This window comes from Rosa chinensis, chromosome 6 (genome assembly GCF_002994745.2).
Source record: "Rosa chinensis cultivar Old Blush chromosome 6, RchiOBHm-V2, whole genome shotgun sequence".
Taxonomy (NCBI): Eukaryota; Viridiplantae; Streptophyta; class Magnoliopsida; order Rosales; family Rosaceae; genus Rosa; species Rosa chinensis.
This window is the reverse complement of record NC_037093.1, coordinates 48046857-48067707: the sequence shown is the minus strand read 5'-3', so window position 1 is coordinate 48067707 and position 20851 is coordinate 48046857. Positions and strand designations below refer to the sequence as shown.

Here is a 20851-nt window from a genome sequence, read left to right as displayed (position 1 = left end):
TTTGTCATCCTTATTCTAAAGGGACCTGCAAGCACAATCAAATGAGAAATGAGCAAACCTCAAGCTCAATGAGTGACTTAAGTATTAACCCAGTCAAAACAAATACCATTCTAGAATATCACAAGCGAAAGCTGTTAATGAAACAAACAATTCCACTAAAGTAAAACGTTGCTGCCAGAAGCTCATACATCAAATCATGATGCCACTACAAATCCACTCAAGTAATAAATACTTTGGGCTGCTAAAGAATGCTCTTTAGCTATGTCTGAGTTGCCATTGCACACTTGATTCTTATATTGGGCTGCCGTGCACTCCCGTTAGCTATGTCTTAACTATCAAAGCCCAGGCTACCTAAGCCTAATGACCGTGTCACTAATCATGGTCACGTCATAAGTAATGTGCACATTGCCAACATCCCCTCTCTTGTTGGCTAGAGAACTAATAGATAGAAACAATATCAGAATGGTCTTGATGCCCCTACAATATAATTCATAGGTCATCAAACACCCATAAATATACACAATCGCATCGGTACTCTAACACACATTCAAAAGTTTCAGAGTATGATTACACTCTCAATATCAGTGGAGTTCAACAAAACCAACATATACTGGTAGGTTCTTTTGGTAAGACTCTCAATCACAATATAACAGATAATAATGGAATCAGTACAAGATCGAGACTGATTTCAAAAGCTAACAATAAATCCAAGAGCTCTTGTAACAATCATTATACCAAATTAATTGATACAGAGCAGAAACAACCTATAATTGATACAGGCCATACTTTTCACTCAAAAAAAAAACCTCGACCCTCCCGGCGTTCTTTTGAGTAGAAACAAGCCAATTAAAGTGATTTCACATGAGGCGTTAAGTGCCATGGTGGAGCTCCAATGGTAAATTCTGACAAATATAGCCACTCCAATCAAAATGTTGGCAGTCTAATAAAGTTAACAATTCTTTTGAGTAGAAATAAGCCAATTAAAGCGATTCACGTGAGGCATCAAGTGCCAAGGTGGAGCTCCAGCGGTAAAATCTGACAAATATAGCCACTCCAATGAAAATGTTGGCGGTCTAATAAAGTTAACAATTCTTCTGAGTAGAAACAAGCCAATTAAACTGATTTCACGTGAGGCGTCAAGTGCTAGAGTGGAGCTCCAACGGTAAAATCTGACAAATATAGCTGCTCCAATCAAAATATTAAATCCAACATATAACTAATGTTTGGAAGTTTCAGAGCAGGTCTCACTCCCACTTTGGTTCATGAATCTCAAATTGTGTGATTTCACATTCTGAATCCATTTAATGTGAAACCGAAGAGCATATACCTTTCTGGTAGAATGTTAGTCCGATTATTAACTTGGCACCATACGTTAGAGTCGCTCGTGCTTAATAACATCTTTCGGTCCTTCCTTAAACACTCAAAAACACCTAAGTTAATGATATCTCTTCTCAAAAACTAAATCTAATAGCAGGAATTAAAGCCACAATTGGTTTTTGAGTGATACCAACTTGTCAGTATTTAGGTCTCTAATAGCAAAAATAGTGAACTTTATAACGGCATTCTAATACAATTATCAATCATTTTGAGTAGAAACAAGCCAATTAAAGAAATTTCACGTGAGACGTCAAGTGCCAAGGTGGAGCTCCAACGGTAACATTTGACAAATATATATAGTTGCTCCAATTAAAATGTTAAATCCAACGTATAACTAATGTTGTTTTGAAGTTTAAGCTAGAGCAGGTCCCACTCCCACTTTAAATCATCCGTATCAAATTGTGTAATTTGACCAATTTCGCATTCTGAATCTATAATTGAGTAAAATTTATGCTTCCTTCCAAAAATACGTATAAATTGGTTGAAAATCAAGCTCAAACTCAAAGTGTCTAAAATATACATTCTCATTTAACACTATCACTAAAAATGCTATAATAAAAATTGCTTATGCTCTTTCTTAGAAAGTTGTTGTATAGATACAACACAAACAAATCGGTCAAGACTCGTTGACATCACGAAACTGTAATGCGACATAAAATTAGGATTGCATCCCATAATTACTTATACCAAATATGTCTTTTTGAATAAAATCAATTTTACATCATAGACACTTATGTCCTCTCCCACTATGCCATATGGTAATGAGTCCTTTGGCATTAAGATCAAATTACAAAATATATATTTTTCTTTTTTCTGTTATATTGGAGAAAAATCGAACCTCTAACTATTAAACTATTAATCCAATTTTCAACCTCCCTTCCCACTTAGGCTAACCCCAAAGACGTAGAACAGATGATGCCTTTTTATTTTTCATTTTTATTATTTATAGGAAGAAGATACTATTTTTTATATACAAGCAATGGGAAATAAAACGTGCAGGTTTAAAAATCGGGTTCGGGTTGTTGTCCATTGACCGACATAAACCTACTACTCTCTTCACACATCACAACCACCGCCACCGCCACCACCCCTTCCTCTAAATCACCAAATTCCCTACTCCCCTCCCAACCCCAACCCTAACCCTGACACTAAATTATTTTCCACTCTCATCTTCAATGGCCACACCACCCTCACCCACCGCCTCGCCCTCCGCCTCCCCGGTCTCCGCCACCGCCACCGCCACCAAGAAGCCCCACCCGATCCCCTGGACCCACGAAGAAACCGTCCACCTAATCCAGTCCTACCAGGACAAATGGTACGAACTCCGCCGAGGTCAGCTCAAGGCCAGCCAATGGGAGGAGGTCGCCGTCACCGTCGCCGCCCGATGCGGCTACGAATACACCGAGCCCTCCAAGACCGCCACCCAGTGCCGCCACAAGATGGAGAAGCTCCGCCAGCGTCACCGCTCCGTCAAGAAGCGCCTCGGCCTCAGCTTCGGGTCGGGTTGGCCCTACTTCGATCTCATGGAGCGGCTCGAACAGGGCCCCATGCCCATCTCCGCCAGACGGCCGTACCAGGAGGAGGAGGAAGAGGACGAAGAAGCCGAAGAAGAAGAAGAAGCGGAGGATCATGGCGGCGAAGAAGAAGAGGTTGATGAGGAGGAGGAAGACAACTACAGGAAGTTGCAGAGTCTTGATTACATTCTGAGGAGACCCGCAATTGTGAACAGATTTTCTTCCGGAGCAAAAGAGGGCCACTTTCGGGACTCGACGGCGGCGAAAAGGCCGAGGGAGTCCGCCGCAGACGACGACGGCTACTACGGCGATGTGGTGGATGGGCAGAGAGGAACAGAGATGGTGGTGGAGCTGGCGACGGAGATAAGGGGGTTTGCGAAAAGGCTGATTGGGGTGGAGAATATGAGGATGGAGATCATGAGGGAAACGGAGAGGTGTAGATTAGAGATGGAGAATAAACGGATTGATATGATTCTTCAATCGCAGCGCAAAATTGTTGATTCCATCGACAGGGCTTTTGGGCTTGATTGAAAGGGGTGTTCGGTTCAGTTCTGTTCTGTTTCGATCTGAATTGTTGTCTCTGGGTTTTGTTGTTTCAATGTACAGTAACTAGGTTGTTGTGTTGTTCAAATTGGATTTGTATAGTTAACGGTTGAACCCATGAACCCAACGAGTTCTGGTTCATCTTGTTGAAGATTCAGTCCTCTGAGAAGCAATTACAATCTTTTCTTTTCCATTGATCAAGTATTTGTAACTGATAGTCTTCAATTCTAGTGATTAGTGTTAATTTCTCTAAGAAAGTTTCATGCTTTAGTCAGAAATTCTCTTGGGATTTGAAATAAAACAGCTTCATTTGGATCTAAGCTTCTCTCTTGGTTTTTTTTTGGGTTGAAGAGCTTCTCTGTTTTTTGTTTTATTTGCACATTCACATTGCTTAGGATTCCTTTGTCTTTCTTCTTCTGCTTATAGTACCTTGAGTGGCCATGGTTATTGCACCTCTCTCATCCAATAGAGATTTGAGAAAGAAGACATTTTCATTGGTGAAGCTTTTTACGAATAGCAGACCTTTTTTGGATTTAGTGTCAAATTCGCTCTAAGATCACTGTACCACAGCAATAAATGTATCGTCTGGTCACTTCTCATATGGTCGATTATTATTTCTGAAAGAAAGCTTTCTCTTAAAGTTATGATGAAATGCAGCTGTACCAGGCTGAAGCCTGAGGGATCTTTAGACGTGTCCTCGGAAATCTAGGAAAACACTGTGACCTAAGTGTAAGACATGGGCATTCCTACTAGTGGAACTGGATTACACGGCATTTGGCTAGGTTCCAATGTTATTGCCATAAGACTAGAGTCCAAGAAAATTAGGATTGGTTGTGAAAGATTAGGATTCAGTCCCAAGGCTCCTCTCGATCCCTTTCCCTTCTTTGTTTGTAGTTTTCAAATTTCCAAACTCCTTTTATTCCTTCCTCATCCGAATCAAAGCGATAATGTGTCAATGCTCAGTTTGTTTCTTTTCTTCTTCCTTTTGTGATACAAGGGAAGATACATAATGTTTATGGCCAAAGGATAAGTCCCAATAGATGAACCAAACACACCCTAAATACGGGAGCATTTGAGACACATAGAACACTGACTGACTTATACTAACTACATGAACCAAACACCGTCACGATCGAGTAAAGTTACAATTGACCCAATGTAGCATTTCTTGATGATTGGTGATCTTCAAGGAATAAACTTCTTCATATCAGGAACAACTTTTCCAGTAGCCTCATCAATGGATGGTGGTCGTGGCGGCGGTGAGATTTCGAGTTGAATGGCCTGATCGCAAAAACCTTTGAGAATGTCAACCTCTTCTGCGGAAAACCCTAGGGAGCCAAGCAAGGCAGGCCAACACTGGTGCTCAATGGTCCGAATGGCTATGCAGCAACCATGTCCCAAGTAAGTCTCACCATTGAGAAAGAACAGAACTACCTGACTACTACATGCCTGCAACTGTATCAATGAGTCCCAGCAATTTGACGATTTTCCAACCAATTTCAACCTGGCTGCAAGATTCGATTTAGAGCCAATTCGGTTATTCAAAGGCCGAAAGCTACTAGCCATGAATGGCATAGTCAGAGCTAGAAGAGCCGTGAGAAGAAAAAGCTTGGAAGTGTCGGCCATTTTTGGTTTCTAAAGTTGTAAATATGTGAGAATGTATGAAGGGACGTAGAAGGACAGTTTATATAGAGGGGAAGGTATTTAGCGTCACAAAAACGTCATGTGCAAGAGGAGGTGGAGAGGGTCATGAGAATGAATATACTCTGGTTAACTTGAGACAGGAGAAGTTGATGGGGCTCATGTATATATAATTATGTATCACTGTTACACGGAATTTTTAGAGATCACAAAAAGAATGCCCACTAATAAGTAATAACACAAGTAGTACGTACATGCAATTAATATTAATTGAACTTAATATATGAACCTAAGGGGTTGGTGAGTAGGTAACTTGTCTTCTTCTTTCCTCTCTCGTGTATACCTACTTCAGAATTGCTAGAGCGTATCAAATTTGGAGGATTTATCCTCAATACCAAAAAAACACTAACAAAAAAACTGTATTAAAGCAAGTCCCTCATCAAGAGAAAAAGAAAATTCTTTCCTAAGCGAACCCTAAGCGCTTGATTTTCTTCACAACGTTGTACTGCCTTGTCCGACGACACGCCCTAATGGCAGCGGTGTTGGACGCGCTCTTCAAGGTGTAAATGCCTATCCTTGGTCCTTCAATATCCCAGTCAATGTGGAGATTGGGTGTTGCCGGCATCAGAGTTATTTCACTGGGATCCAGACGCGATGGTAGGCAAGGCCGGTGGTGGGTCAGTGGCTGGCAACGGTGGTCGTGGTCTCCAGGACGAGGTCCTGTAGCCTTCATCTCGGGGTTCTTTCCAGTGGAGATACATCCAAGCGACCGACATGGATGGAAGCAGACATGGGTTGGATTGCCGTTGGCTCGGCATGTTTGTAGGTTGCAGTGGCACGCCGGGCTCTGCCTGCTCCATTCTGGATTTGGGTTGGTCCGCCTAGATAGTGGCAAGCGGAGGTGGGGGTGTGGATGGTGGTAGGCTGGCGATAGGATTCCAAGCGAGGCGCTGGTACGGTGGCTGCCGTTTCTTGACATGGGATTGGGCTAGGGTTTTTGTTGCTTTGGGCTTAGCTTTGGGCCCAACCTACTTTACTATTTTTATTTTATTTCCTTTTTTTAAGGAACTCTAGGTTAGTAATTAGTTTTACTTTCAATAATTTTCTACGTCTCTTATGGACCTACACACTTTTGTGCATCTAGCAAATCATCCGGAGTAGTACAAATGGAGGATTCATGCTATTTCGATGTATTTAATATCAAATGAGTGACCTAGTTCTATATACCACTATGGGTACTAACACATCTTCTTGTCTATCTCGATGGCAGCGGAAGGGTATATAATAGTCATTCTGACTTTTGATCAATTTATTGGCTTTGCCTTCATTCAAAAAAAAAAAAAAAAAAAATCAGGAATGGGTATGTGCCTAGTACCTAGACCTGTAAAGAAAGCGGATTTTGATCCGGATCCGTAGTTATTTAATGGGTTTGGATTGAAAATTTTGATCTGTTAATGATCCGGATCCATTAATCCGTTTATTTAATAGATCAAACACGGATTTAGGTTAATCTGATCCGTTAATAATCTTGTCTGTTTTTATAATAATAATGTCAGGACCCACCCCGGAATTACCCCCTAACTCCAAGATGGACCTGCGGGGCCCACTTTTCGAGAAAATTCTACAGAACTTCTCCTAAAAGTGGACAACCCAAAACCTGTTGAAATACACTTCCAAGTTTAACTCAATTCCAATTCCTGAAGCCACCCTGCTTCCCAGAAACAATCCGCAAAAATTCCAAGTAAAAACACCGTAGATACACAAACATAACCACTTATAAAAATTACAACCCAGCAAGTCAAATCTTCTAACTTCCTCCAAATTATACAACTCCGTCACATTCATAATTATACAAATGCTTAAATAAATCCTCCCAAGGTCATCAGAGCAAGCTATAGAAAACAAATAAAACGTGATACATAAAGTAGGTTAATAGATAACCTACTGAGGATAGATGGCAATGCTGGTGCTAGGCCTCAACTCCTAAGCTAGACAGCAACGCTGCGATCTGGGCAATTGAAACCAAAGGGCCCAGGGGAAAGTACATAAAAACACGTTAGCGTGAGTGGACAAAAATAAATAAGCACAACGGAAAAGAAAGTTTATACTTTCCCACATTTATTTCATTAAAAACCGATGCATGCAATGTGAATAAAGATAATTATCTCAAAATAAATAAGCCCCCAGTAAAACCAAGCCAGCCTCGCTGGTAAAAGTGAAAACTGGACTAGCCCCGCTAGTCAAAGATAAATAAAAAGTATGGGGAAAGCGTTTTCACCATACATATGAAAGGGAGCCTCCTAGGCTCGGGTCGGAGTGTCCCACACTCTTGAGCATCCCATGCTCTGCTCTACTCACCCAAAAACACATAGTAAGTGAGGAGGAGTACTAATAGGCTAGCTAGCAATATAATATAGCGACCCAGGTATGGTGGGTTAAAATCACGAAAAAGAATCGAAAACAAAAGGGCTTCCCCAATACTTCACAAGGAGAATATAGAAGCTAATGGTGTGACCCCGCACACCCAAAATATTCTCAATCCAACTAACTTAAGCGGAAATAATAAATAGACGTAATTCTCTTGAAGAAAACCCCATTCCCGAAATTCTCTTAAAAGCTCAAGAATTGATATTTGAAAATTACCAAGGCATAATAACTCAACCAAAATTTTCAGCAGAAATTATGAGTCTCAAATCAAGCATAATAATTCTCGATTCAAAAGTCCAAGTCAATTATATCAAGTAATCAAGACCAAAAATAAAATGCTCGATAGCTTATTGATAAATAACACAATTCTTGCTTAAGGAACTTAATTGCATGCATTATTTAAAAATCAAACGTCTACTCACAGTGTACGGCTAAGCTTGCCGTCGATTCAAACCCTCCTCGAGGGAATCCTCTTCACGTCCTGTACAATATAACGTTCGTAAACCAATAATTAGCGGATGAAAAATTAAATTACGACAAATAAAAACCAAACCCCAACATTTTCTTTATATGCCCAAAACCTCCAAATCTTTTCCACTAACGTCATTCCGTTAATCTAAGGTAAGGGTTCTAGGGCAGAATCAAGGAAATCCGATGAATGGATCCCTCGTAATTAAATTAACAAACTCCACCCTTGGAACGATATATCGAAATCCATACTCATACTTCTCCAATTCTACCCAAAGACGTAAAAATAAAAACTACAATGCACAAGTGAATATCTAGCTAAACAATAGAAGTCAAACACCTGCCCTACACCATCCCACGCGCCACCCAAAGTGGCGGCGAGTGGCGCCCACGCGCCGGTAACAACCCCCACCACCAGCTGCCAAATTTCATGTACGACAACAACTCGACACGCTGATCATTATCTCAACTACAACACAACCCAATTTTACCTTAAAACAGTCGAAACAGGCCGGTGAAGAAAAACCCAGAAAACTCAAGAACCCTAGAAATTGCAATTGTTAATCCGGCCTCCACACTGCAAATTGGAATGAAATACCTTAGGGGAAATGATCTCTGGCAAAAACCGAACCTTCGACAGCAGTTTGGTGACCGGAGGTGGCCGGAATTGCCAGAAATCGACAAAACCCCAAACTGCAGCTATGAAGAACTTTGCTTCGATCCAAGATTTCTCGGCCAAATCGTCCCAATCAAAGGCCACTAGGGTAAAGAGAGGAGGGTGGCGCTCCTATGGTGGCCCGCTACACGCCGGTTGGTGGCCGGATGGCGAGGAATCGAGGGGGAGGTGAAGTGACCGAAAGGGAAAGAGAGAGTTCGGGGGAGAAGAGAGAGAAAAGGGTGGGTTTCCGGTTTTGGAAACCTACCACAGTAAATTTCTCATTTATAACCAATTGTTACCATGAACAGTAACTTTCGTATTCTACTCATAACTTTCACATACGAATCCCAATTTTTACGTACCACATATACACGCGCTCAGTTTAAAGTCCTCTACAACTTTCATGAAGGAAATTTTCTCATAAATTGACCCGAACAAAAAGTCAACCTTTTAGGGCTACTAAAGTATCGGTAAAAGTTGAAATTAGTAATAGTCGACCTTTACCGTCTAAATGGTGAGCAAATCGATAAATCTAGGTTCGGGACGTAACAAATAAAATATTATTTTTTATTTATATATTATGAGTTTTCAAAAATATAAAATATTAAGAATACTTTGAAAATTTAGTATTTTAGTTACCTTAGTTTATTGTTCTAGGGAATATTTGATACTGCAGTACAACTTTTGGCGATACTGTTCATGTTGTTTTAATATTTTATTAATATCTTATAAGGTATCATGATAAAAATCTAATATTACTATTTAAAATTAACAAATATTCGTAATTATAGACAGATAGAATTAGCGGATCAGACATCCGTTAATCTGGCGAATACAGATTTGGATTGAGCTATCAACGATCCACTGGGTTAACAAAGCGGGTCGGGTTGAATTTTTTTACTACTAAACGGATTTGAATTTAGGTCGATTCGCTCTAAATCCGGTCTATTTACAAGTCTAGGCAGTATCATTGGATCTAGTGGCATAAGTCTCCTTTGTAAGTGAGAGGTCGTGAGTTCGACTCACAATAGACTAGTTGCTGTATATGAGTTGTTTATTTGATAAAAAAATTTTTTTTTTTTAAATGAGTATGGAAGTGAAGAAAAAATTCAGGGTGATAAAATGATTTTAGCTTTTATTATTATTATTGTCAAAGCAAAAATTGTAAAAATTACTACTAGAAACTTGGGTTTTTAATTTTTTGAAATATTTTTTTTTAATAAGAAACTATTTTTCAGTATTTATTTACTAATTGAGGCTTTCAAAATAATTTTTATTCAGTGTTTTGGAACTTGAATATGTTCTCTGTAAAACCTAGTCGCCCCGGTTTCGGGGTTCTCTCATGGCGGCCAACGCCGTCCTCTTCTCTAAGGGGAGTTCTTCTCTCTATGTTTAATAGTTTTTCAGCCCTCCAATGCTGCCTCTTGTTGGTAAACTCCCAAACAGATCAGCCTCTCTATCAAACTGAATCGCTCGACCCAGAACTCCCCTTTTCTCATGGAGAATTTCAGCGGAAAACCGGCCTTCGGTGTTGGGGTGTGGCATTCCCGTGCTTGATCGCTGGGAAGGATAGTTCGGGTCAGGTCCGACCACAACGAGGGCGTCTCAAGAATGATTAGTCAAAATTGCAGATGATAAGCAGATCTGAAGAGCTGTGAGGGATGATGGGGCAAGTGGTTCAAGGTTCCTACGCTCGGCGTACAGCGTCGGGGGGTTTTGGGATTCAAATTGTAGAAGCGGTGGTGGAATACCGTGGCAGGGAGGTTGGATCTGCGACGAAGTGGCTGAGGAAAGTGACGATGGGCTTCGTGACTATGACAACAGCGGCGGCAGGAAGCTACCAGATCGTGGGGGCCGGGGCTACGTGCTTAAGGGTTGGAAAATGGGAACGGCTACTTCCCGTATGTGCAACGGTGACCGGTGCAAGGGAGCGACCACCCAATTTGGGTGGCGTGCCCAGATCACTTTTGAGGCCCAACTCAAGTCAGAGGCCCGGATCAGTTGGAAGGAGTTGGGTTTCCAAATTATGTTGGATTCAAGCCCATTTGTGGACCAAACTGATGGACTTTATTTCTCTAGGGTTTCATATTTGAGATCCTGGAGGATTGATCCATCAAAATTCATTTAGGTTGACATAGGTGATAGTGATACTAGCAAATTTTCTGGAATAGTAATAAATGAGGGTTCGAACTATTCTATATTAGACTATTAGCGGAGCACTGGATGTTCAATGAGTATACCTATCTCTATGTACCACCGTGGGTACTACCATATCTTCTTGTTCTGTCCTTAGATGACAGCGGAATGATATGTAATGGCCATTCTGGTTTAAGGCGAGCACAAATTTCTTATCATTTGTTAATACTCCATGAATTTTTCCTGGATGTATTACAATACGATTGTAATTAACTCTATTGAGTTTTTTCTATTATATGAAGATAATTCCTTTATTCAAAAAAATAATAATAATAATTTTTATTCATAAAAAATTAAATTAGTTTAAATATAAGACTTTAAGTTTGGCTAATTGTTCAGTACCATTTGGTCTAGTGGCATAAGTCTCTCCTAACCTCCTTTATATGTGGGAGGTCATGAGTTCGACTCACAAAAAACTAGTTGTTGTATGAGTTTTTTATTTTGTTAAAAAAAAAAAAAAAGTCTGGCTAATTAAATAGGCTACACTATAAGTGAGAGATTGTGAGTTCGACTCACGAAAGACTAATTGTAGCATTTGAGTTGTTTATCTGATAACAAAAAAAAAAAAGGCTACATTAAAGCACGTTCAACAAAACTCTCTCTCTCTCTCTCTCTCTCTCTCTCTCTCTCTCTCTCTCTCTCTCTCTCTCTCTCTCTCATAGTTTTAAGTTACCTTTAGCCTGCTTCTAGGAGCGTCTCCAACAATGGAGTGAAACGTCAAAGTCATTTGCAAAATTTGGCTCTCCTAGTGTGGAGAGGATTGTATGCACCGACAGTGCAAGTGCACTAACGGTTATTTTAATTTCTAAAAAAATAGCAGCCACTCATTTAATCCACTCCTTTATATATTTTAATATCAAAAAAATACATCCATTCATATTGCAAGTACCCATGCACTGACAGTGCATGGAATACACTCCCCTCCTAGTGTCATCCCTATTCATTCATATTTTGCATCTTCAACCATCTTTATCAAAAGCTAAAGTCATTTCATAAATTCATCACATGCTGCTGGAGCCCACCTCAATTCATGTCTCACCACATATGGCTTTCGTTCTACAATGTGTAGTCATTTTGACTCCCCTTTTAGCTCAAAAGCCAAAATGACTCTACCTTGGCTATTGTTGGAGATGGTGGATTTTGATTGGGAGAGCCATTTTGGCTTTTGACACCATGGTTGGAGTTGCTCGTCCCGCGGCAGCTGGCATCTATCTAGTTACTAGCGCTGGGTTCTAGGCTTTTGGTTTTTCGGGTTTGTTCCCTTTTTTTTTTTTTTTTTGCTTGGAGTTTGACGGCATCAATGCTAGATTCTGGCTCAATTTTGCGCTAAATCATGGAGTTCGACGATGGCATGGCAGCCATAGCAGCAGCAATTCAAGGGACATCCAGGTGGCAGTGGCAGCGACAGCGTCAGAAGCGTGGTTTTCAGTTGGTGGTTGGGTGAGCTGGGAATCTGTGTCCTTTGGTTCGGGTCTTCTCTTACACGAGTTCGCTCGCTGGTTTGTTCCTCAAGGCGGTGGCTTCGAGTGGTGCTGCTTTCGATGAATTTTCACAGTGCAGGACAAACTAGGTTAGGGCTGGATGTTATTGGGCTCAAGCTAGGGCTAGGGCTAGGGAAAACTTCAGGCCCTTGTGATGTGGCCCGTATTTAGTTTTAGTTTTTTTATTGTAATAATTCTCTACTTTTCTAAGGATACTTGTTAGTCCTTAATGAGTGCTATTGAGTGTAGTAATTTGTCTATTTGCAATGTCTTAGTTTTATCATAACTTATAGACTCTCTTTTGTTTAGTGAGCACTAGATGTATAATGAGTGGTCTATTCCTATGTATCATTATGATAACCCCACAATCTCTTGTTTGTCTAGTTAATGGCAACAGAGAGGTATGTAATGGTCATTTTGTCTCGAGTATTAATGACAATCATTTATGGATTTGATTTATAAAACAATCGGCTAATTAAATTGTAGCCAAAACACCCGGTCTACTCCTATTCTTGTTGGTTGATTTACCATGTCCTCTATCCTTTTTTGTACGTTCTTCTTATTGCATCAGAGTTTTTAGTACTTATTGTTTCACTAGTCTAATATCTAATTTGAGGACGTGTCATGGTTATACTTGTTGAAAAAACACCATCCATGAACTAATCTTTTAGCCTTATTGTGGTTCTCCTTATTACTTCTCAATTCTACTTTTATAACTCGTTTGGTTCGCAGAATTGAGTCATTGAAAAAAGAAAACTCATTGCTTTTCTTAAGTATGTATAAGGAAATGAACAACTTTTCTGGCAAAAAAAATATGGGGGACCCCTTTCAAAAAAAAAAAATTATATATGGTAAAGTTGACCCTCCCAATACTTTAAAGAATTCATTTTGCCTTCTACATTCGCATTAATTGCACATTGAGTTCTTATTATAAGGACCATTGTATCCCAAATACAAATAATCGACCATGAAAATTTTATCCAAAAAGTTCTTGAGATTTGTATAAGTTTATATTTGAATAATTAAGGTCATGAATGCAAAGTTGACTTGATTTCTCGCATTGTCTCCCGCCGGAAAATTCACTTCTCTAAACACATGTCGAAAAGAGCAGCTATCAAAGCAAGCACATATTTACTTGATATCTTATATCATGATTGTCTTGAGTCTCCGAGAGATCGATAGTACAGGCACCATTGATGCAGCAATACTGATGAGAACAATACAATTGGATGGAGCACCTTTTACGACGAGTTGCTTGTCACCGGTCATACCGACTTTATTTGAATAGTTCTCTCATTTGAATTTTGTTGCCACTTAACAAATGAAGCGAAAGCGTGGACTTCTTCGTCAAAAACAGTGATAGGATTAGTTTCTTGGTGCTAAAACCTTTTCGCTGACCCTAAGCAGGGGACCAATGCCCCATATTTGGTTTCATGCAGATTTATAAATCATGGTTCTTCATGGTATAGTAGCACCTCACATTTCTTGAGAACTTATGAGGCATATGACTCGTTCTACCTAAGAACTGTACTCAAGAAATTACACAGTGCAGGTAACAATGAAAAACTCTCTTGTTTCATAGAATTCTCTTGAACTCCCTTGTTTTGAGTACTAAAGCAAGTCAGATAGAATCCAAAGTTGAAGTTATATGCCTGAGTTACTGTTTGAGGACATTGCAATAGCACCCCTTTCCCAGTTCCCATCAAGAACCCACTATCATGCATGCATGTAATGGTGCTTTATGACATGACTAATAAGCTACACAAAGGTTCCAAAGACATCATACTCTCGATCGTACAGAACAGAATGGTTTCTTCTTGTCATAGCCATTCAGTTCTTTAGGAACCAGCTGTCAGTCATAAAAGACACTAGAAAGTCAGGGTTACTCCTAAAACTTCATTGTTACACACCTCTAGTATCTATTGCATATCCCTATAAATATACATATATATATATATGCATACATACATAGATATAATGTATATTTATATATTATTGTCTTGTCTCCCATCTTCCTTTGGCCAATGATATGCAAAAAGATGCTTCCAAGACGTGCAAACTTCCACGACTATATATGCATGACAAGTTCCATAAATTGGTGCAATGAGCATATATAATAAGAAAATTCAACTTAAAAACCCAATTAGAAATTGATAACACAATTGCAACAGTAATACAAAGACTGAAATTCCTTATCATTGACTTTTACAGACCAACGCTAGGTACAATAGGCCAACACTTGAAACTGGCTTTCCTCTACCAAAGGTTGTCAAGATCAATTGCATTGAACACATTGTCATCAAGGGTGCTAAAGTTGAGCGCTTCATTATGGGCAGCACTGTCAGAAAGTTCCGTCGTGTTTGAGTCTTGAGGGAAACCCAGTTGAGTCTGATCATGACTCTCATCAATTCTCATCATCTCGTTGTTATCGTTAGCTGCAGAATCTTGCATCTGCAACGGCTTTGATGTGTCTAGTACTGAATCAGGTGCCGCGGTATAAGGATCATTATTGGTGTCAACCAAAAGTAATTCATTCGGCGTCCAATAATCATCAAATTGGATTGCATCTATGTCAATGGGAATGCTAAGATGGTTAGGCTGATGACTGATGAGGGTATCTGGGTTAGGTTGAACATTCATAGGTTCGTATGTTTCTGCCCTTCGAAATATGTCATGATCATTACAAACCATCAGATCATTGCCGAGGAGCTGTTGCTGTTTCTCATGAAAATCAGAGGTAGAGGGCAGCAGTTGCTGATCTTGTTGTTGTAGTTGTTGTTCCTCACGCTCAAAGCTCACCGAGGAGTGCTGTCCGGCACACATATTGTTAGGTTCGACTTCTTGTTGTTGTTGTGGATGTTGCTTTTCCTCATCACTGGATAACCATCGAGTAACAGATGAAGCCATGAGGTTATAATCTTCATCATTCAAAATCTGATTCTCGCAAGTGTACATAACATAAGATTCATGTTTGTCTACCCTCTGAAATTTGTCAAGATGACAAGAAACCATCAGATCATCACTAAGGAGCTGCTGCTGCTGCTCATGAAAATAAGAAGGAATGCCAAGATTGTTCGGCTGATGACTGATGACAGCATTAGGGTTAGGTCGAACAATATTCATAGGATCATAAGTTTCTCCAAATATGTATTGATCACTTGAGATCATCAGATCATTGACGAGGAGCTGCTGCTGCCGCTCATTAAAATGAGAATAATGTTGCCTTCTCGGTTGCGGATCTTCTTGTTGTATTTCTTGTTCCTCAAAGCTCTTGTTAGAATCAAGTTGTTGTCGTTGTTGTGATTGTTGCTCCTCATCCTCACTACCTAAGCCTTGAGTAAAAGAAGCCGGCAGATTAGTATCATCATTCATAATATGTTTCCTATGAGTAAACATGACATCATGTTTGTCTACCCTTGGAACCTTTCTACGGGAGGACTGAGGAGTGTCATTCATCTGATCTTCAATCAACTTTCTCTTTCGGTCTTTCCGAATCCGGCACAGCACAAGATCACGACCAATACAAGATTTGGGGATCAGTGAATCATCAAGCTTGTACTCGAACATAATCCAAGAACCATTCTCATTTGGTTCATTCGGCACGTAATGAAACCTTTTCCACGATCCTAAGATCTTCTTCTTATCCTCTGAATCATATACTTTGGCCCCTGCAGTGTCACCTTTCCAGGTGCCAGAACCTGCCGTGCGAGACACGTTTGATCCATTATCATTCACCTTCTTCAATTCGGTAAAGATAAAGAGGTCTTCACCCTGGTTCAGTCTTGGGCCGCCAAACCTAGTCCAAAGATCCCAGGGTTCCGTCTTGTAAAGATTGAACTCATTCATAACCCTAGAGTCATACTTGAATGGTTTGCCGCGGACCTTGTTCAGAAGATAATATCCCAATAGTTCTTCGTTGGTTGGAAGAAACTTAAAACCCGATGGAAGATTAAGACCAGGAACACATGAAGACGCCATAAGCCAATGAAGCGGGAAACCACTCTAGAAAGGAGCAGGCGGTTTTCTTGATGGGATGCTTTCAATTCTAAAGAAGAAATTCAATGAAGAGTGCTTTTAGGGAATTTAGAGAATTCTTGAGAAAGACTCCACAAGATTTTGTTAGGGTTTTCAATCCAAGAGATTGTTAAGGCTTTTTGAGAGAACACCGTATTACTGGCATTGGAGGGGTATATATAGTCCAAAGTGACTAAAATTTGTAGTTTCTAATTCTTCACCGTTCATATGGTAACCCGTGTGTAATTAGTACATCTGTCAATCCAGCTCACATAGGTATTACTGTTCCAATCCATGTCTGATTATGATTGTACTTTGGACCCGTAAAATGCTCTGCAGTAAAATAATAACTTTACAATGAAAAAATAGTCCTATTATCTGAAAATTTGCTATCTAAACCTCTTTCAAATACCTAATTTAATCTTATAAATGGAATGTTCCAAGCACTAAAGGTGAGTTTTAATTCTCCCATAATTGTTTGTTTGCCAAAAAAGAAAAATTGAAATAATTATTGAAGAAAAAGGAGGAAGTCATATCTTGATAACTAATTAAAAAAATATAGTCTGCCAACTACGGTGAACAAAAAACCTAGCCGCTCCTTTGCTCTGCTTCAAAAAACCTTGTTCCTTCAAATCATGACGGATCCGATCTCCAGCCTTGCGGCTGCTTTTACTCTCAACGACGACACTCATGTTGATCTTAGCTGGGGAAGCGGCGTTGCAAGACTCTCACCATTACATGGTGGGACAGTTGCTTACTCGGAAGCCAAATCTGGCAGGTTTCATTGGATCGATGCCCACCATATGGCACATGAAGGGGGGGTCTCTCCATCAGAGCGGTGGGAAATCGATTTGTTTTTCAGTTTGATCGGGAAGAAGATCGAAACCTTTATTTGAGCGGAGGCCCGTGGTTTTACCAGAATGCTGCTCTTAGCCCCGTATGATGGGATAGCTAATGTGGATTCAATCCCTCTTCATTATCTGGAGTTGTGGATTACTGTTCGAGGGCTTCCTCCTACGCTTCGGAACAAGCTATCCCTATCCATAATCGGATCTGCTATTGGTAGGGTTTTGAGGCTTGATAAGGTAGCCTTGAAGCATAAGGATGAGGAACAGAGGATCAGGATGGTTATTGACACCAGGAGAAGGTTTAGGGCCTTCAGAAGCTTTTCTTTCTCTTCCTCGATTGAAGTGGATGTCACAATCCAATATGAGAAAGTCCGAGGGCTTTGTCGTGAATGTGGGTTGTTTGATCACCCAATGGAAGGTTGCGATCGTCTGTTCATTAAGGAGGAGGAAGCCCGCAAGTCTGCTGCAGCTGTGGATGCAATGGTGGGGCTGACTCTTTTCAATTCTACTGGGACTTCTAGGGCTCGGACTGGTATGGTGCAAAGAGATACAGATGTTAGGGCTGGGCTCCTGTCTCCGGAGGTGGCTGAGCGTGCGGCACAGCATCGTGGTCAAGCAGCTTTCTTCTCGGAACACCTCAATTCCGGACTCAAGGCTACGGGTCTGCTTCAAAAGTTGGTGAAACCGGGTCCTTCGGTGGAACCGAAACGTAGTCTGGTTAGCTGTATGCTTAATGGATCACCTGGGGATCGGTTCTTACAAGCATGCAAACAAGGAGGCTTTCAGATGCCAACGTTTGAGACTACCAAGACACAGGAAGCTTCTGATGTTATTAGTGGCCATAAGCGTGGTACTGATCTTTCTCTTGTGCGGCCTGGCAAGAAGTTACTAGCCCTACCTTCTCCTGCTTTCGATGGGATTGAGAATTTGTCCTTGGCTCTACCTCAGAAGGATGATCGCTTGATCATTTCGCCACAAAAGAAGAAGGTAGGTCGCCCTAAGGGATCAAAGAATAAGATTAAAGGTCTGCAGAGAAGGATGCTCGAGTCAAAGTGAAAGGGCGGAAGCGTTTTCTAAAGCTTCTTGAGGAGGAGGAAGGGAGTGATTCCTCTCCGGGGAGGGAAAAACCTACTCAAGCTGATGAGGTGATGACTTCAGCTGTGGGGAAAGCTTCAAGTGAAGAGGTGATGACTTCAATTGCCGTGATGGGGAAGCCTGAAGGTCAGCAGGTTTCGATGGAGGAGACGGAGGTGACTCCAGCTATTCACGAGGACCAACTTCCAATTGGGGAGGTGAAAACCTCAACTCTGGGAAGTGTGGTGACTTTATCTTCTATTGAGTGGAAGGAATCGGCAAACAACAAGTGATTTCGTAGGTAGTTAAATAAAAATTCGGAGTTTATTTGTTGTTTGTTTTTGTGCTTCATGGTTAAAAGGTGAGTGTGCTAAGGGTGTACTTAGTGGTATGCCTCTTGTTGGGTGTACTCTGTGTAATGGCTTTTTCTGACGGCCCTATGGGCAGACCATTATTGTACTGCTTGCTGAAATGCATAATGAGATTGACCTCTTCAACTCAAAAAAAAAAAAAAAACTAATTAAAAAATATTACCATAATTGTTTTCAAGCCTAATTTTAAATGTTTTATGGTTACAAAAATTAAATTTGCTCATTTAATTATTTTTATTTAACTTTATCTTATATGCCGCTTCACAAGCTTATTTGGTTTAGTTTACACAATGATTCTCTATATATCCCTCATTTCATGATCTTGTAATACTAATGAGAAAACCATTTATCTAATATTTTTTCTATTGCATCATAATTTTGTTCTTATATAATCCACCAAGTAATTTTGAATGCATTATCTTTTGAATCTTTTTTTTCTTCGAAAGCTTTCATGAACAAATAAAATCATAAATGAGATTTGAAAATGGAAATAAATGATAAAAGTAATATAAAGCTGTGGAGAGAGAAAAAAAAAAATTTCTTAATATTTTATTGTCTGTCTTTTCATATAAGTACATATAGGTCATTTAATAATTAAAAAAATGGGGGAGTAGTAAGTAGATTAAGAGGTCCCAATAAGAACTCTTCAATTCTTAACCTTGTATTGAAATCCCTCTACCGTTGTTTAGTAGGGCTAAATGGGCTTTCAACGTGCCTTGTCTAGCTTAGTGAGGTGGAGTACTGTTGTTAGATGGAGCTATCTCCTAGTGGCAAGATGAAACGGAGTGTCGCCGGATGTTTTTCCATACGTGCGGCAACATATTGAGCATAATCAACATTTGGTATTCTCTTTTATATGGTGTGCTGCACTCTGGAGTGACTACTTAGCTTTTGCATTCGAAGCTAGCCCCCTGGCCATTTTGGTTCCACCACGTCCATTTTTAATCGTTCAGCCTTTTTTTTATGATCAAATTTGTTTCAATGTTTATCCGGAACACTCTGTCGTTTAATCACAGTGGGACTAAACGACTTCAAATTAGCCGATCAATTTGCACATATGATCGATCTTGAAGGGAGATTTAAGAATTGAACGGACATCGGACACCTTGTATCATAACACTTCATTATTTCCTTTGTCTTAATTAGTTGCAAGTACACATATAACTAAACGTGATAGTAATTAAGACATGGAGCATACATACTAGGCTCCTACTCATCCTACATAACATAAACCAAAAGTAAAATCTTCACGGAATCAACTTGTCCAGATCCGGAACAAGTTTTCCAGTAGGCTGATGAACAGATGGTGGTGAAGGCGATGTCGGAGGTGATTGGATTTGATCAGCTTCATCGCAGTAACCCTTTAGTATATCAGTCTCTTCCGTGGTAAGCCCTAGGGACCCGAGCAAGGCTGGCCAACACTGGTGCTCAATGGTTCTAATGGCTTTGCAACAGCCGTCTCCTAAGTAAGTCTCACCATTGAGGAAGAACAAGACAACCTCTTTACTGCATGCCTGGAGCTGAAATAAAGACTCCCAGCAGGTTGATGATTCTTCATCCAAGTTCAATCTGGCTGCAAGGTTTGATTTTCTCCCAGTTGGGTAATTCGATGATCGAGAAGTACTGACCACAAATGACATGGTCAGAACAAGCAGAGCTGTGAGAAGGAAAAGCTTAGATGTGTAAGCCATTTTCGGTTGTCAGATTCGTACGTGAGTGAGAGATCGGTGTGTAAAGGCAAAGAAGAGGCAAGGGTTTATGTAGAGTGGGAAGTAATTAGCGTTACAAAAACGTTAGTGAATGGGAGATGAAGAGGCTCATGTCAATTCATAATTCATGACAATTAATGAATGAATATGGTCATTTCAAAAAAAAAAAATTTAATGAATATGGTAATAATTATGTGGTTAACATAACGACAGGGGAAATTGATAGGGCTAACCGGCTCAGCACATATCATTGTCTAAGAACTAGTGGCATTTAAATAGATCATATGGTACATTTTCAAAAAAAATAAAAAAAATTATATAGTAATAATCACTTATTGCACAAGAAATACCTCAAATTAGTGCAGATTAAGACTTTCATCCTAAAAATTTAGCACTATCTCACATTTGGACCACTTTGATCTAAAAAACGCAGAAACCATGGTTGCCTAGCAACTCTTTCCTTAACGAAACCATGGTTGAAGAGATACATATGTTAGGTTTGCTATTTCCCTTGCGATCTCCAATAATGG

The 20851-nt window shown here is 40.1% G+C and overlaps 4 protein-coding genes across 4 annotated transcripts; 1 reads left to right on the top strand and 3 right to left on the bottom strand.

Moving 5' to 3' along the window:
* The first annotated feature begins 2552 nt into the window (after positions 1-2552).
* Positions 2553-3422, top strand: LOC112171466. Its single transcript, XM_024308649.1, has 2 exons — positions 2553-2947; positions 3107-3422. The coding sequence occupies exons 1-2, from the start codon at positions 2553-2555 to the stop codon at positions 3420-3422; spliced, it is 711 nt and encodes a 236-aa protein (XP_024164417.1).
* A 603-nt stretch (positions 3423-4025) lies between these two features.
* LOC112171465 (egg cell-secreted protein 1.3) lies at positions 4026-5215 on the bottom strand. The gene has a single exon (XM_024308648.2). The coding sequence runs from the start codon at positions 5058-5060 to the stop codon at positions 4620-4622; it is 441 nt and encodes a 146-aa protein (XP_024164416.1). The 5' UTR covers positions 5061-5215; the 3' UTR covers positions 4026-4619.
* A 9346-nt stretch (positions 5216-14561) lies between these two features.
* LOC112171464 (NAC domain-containing protein 26-like) lies at positions 14562-16283 on the bottom strand. Its single transcript, XM_024308647.1, has one exon. It carries the CDS (start codon positions 16281-16283, stop codon positions 14562-14564), a length of 1722 nt encoding a protein of 573 aa, XP_024164415.1.
* Positions 16284-19859: 3576 nt separating this feature from the next.
* On the bottom strand, positions 19860-20303 carry LOC112169539 (egg cell-secreted protein 1.3). Its single transcript, XM_024306578.2, has one exon. It carries the CDS (start codon positions 20301-20303, stop codon positions 19860-19862), a length of 444 nt encoding a protein of 147 aa, XP_024162346.1.
* Between the last annotated feature and the right edge of the window lie 548 nt (positions 20304-20851).

Excerpts from the sequence above, each read along its gene's own strand:
- LOC112169539 (XM_024306578.2), bottom strand. The coding sequence starts at position 20,303 with ATGGCTTACACATCTAAGCTTTTCCTTCTCACAGCTCTGCTTGTTCTG.
- LOC112171464 (XM_024308647.1), bottom strand. The coding sequence starts at position 16,283 with ATGGCGTCTTCATGTGTTCCTGGTCTTAATCTTCCATCGGGTTTTAAG.
- LOC112171465 (XM_024308648.2), bottom strand. The coding sequence starts at position 5,060 with ATGGCCGACACTTCCAAGCTTTTTCTTCTCACGGCTCTTCTAGCTCTG.
- LOC112171466 (XM_024308649.1), top strand. The coding sequence starts at position 2,553 with ATGGCCACACCACCCTCACCCACCGCCTCGCCCTCCGCCTCCCCGGTC. Across the intron at positions 2,948-3,106 it reads CCCATCTCCGCCAGACGGCC|ATTTTCTTCCGGAGCAAAAG; the intron begins GTACCAGGAGGA and ends AATTGTGAACAG.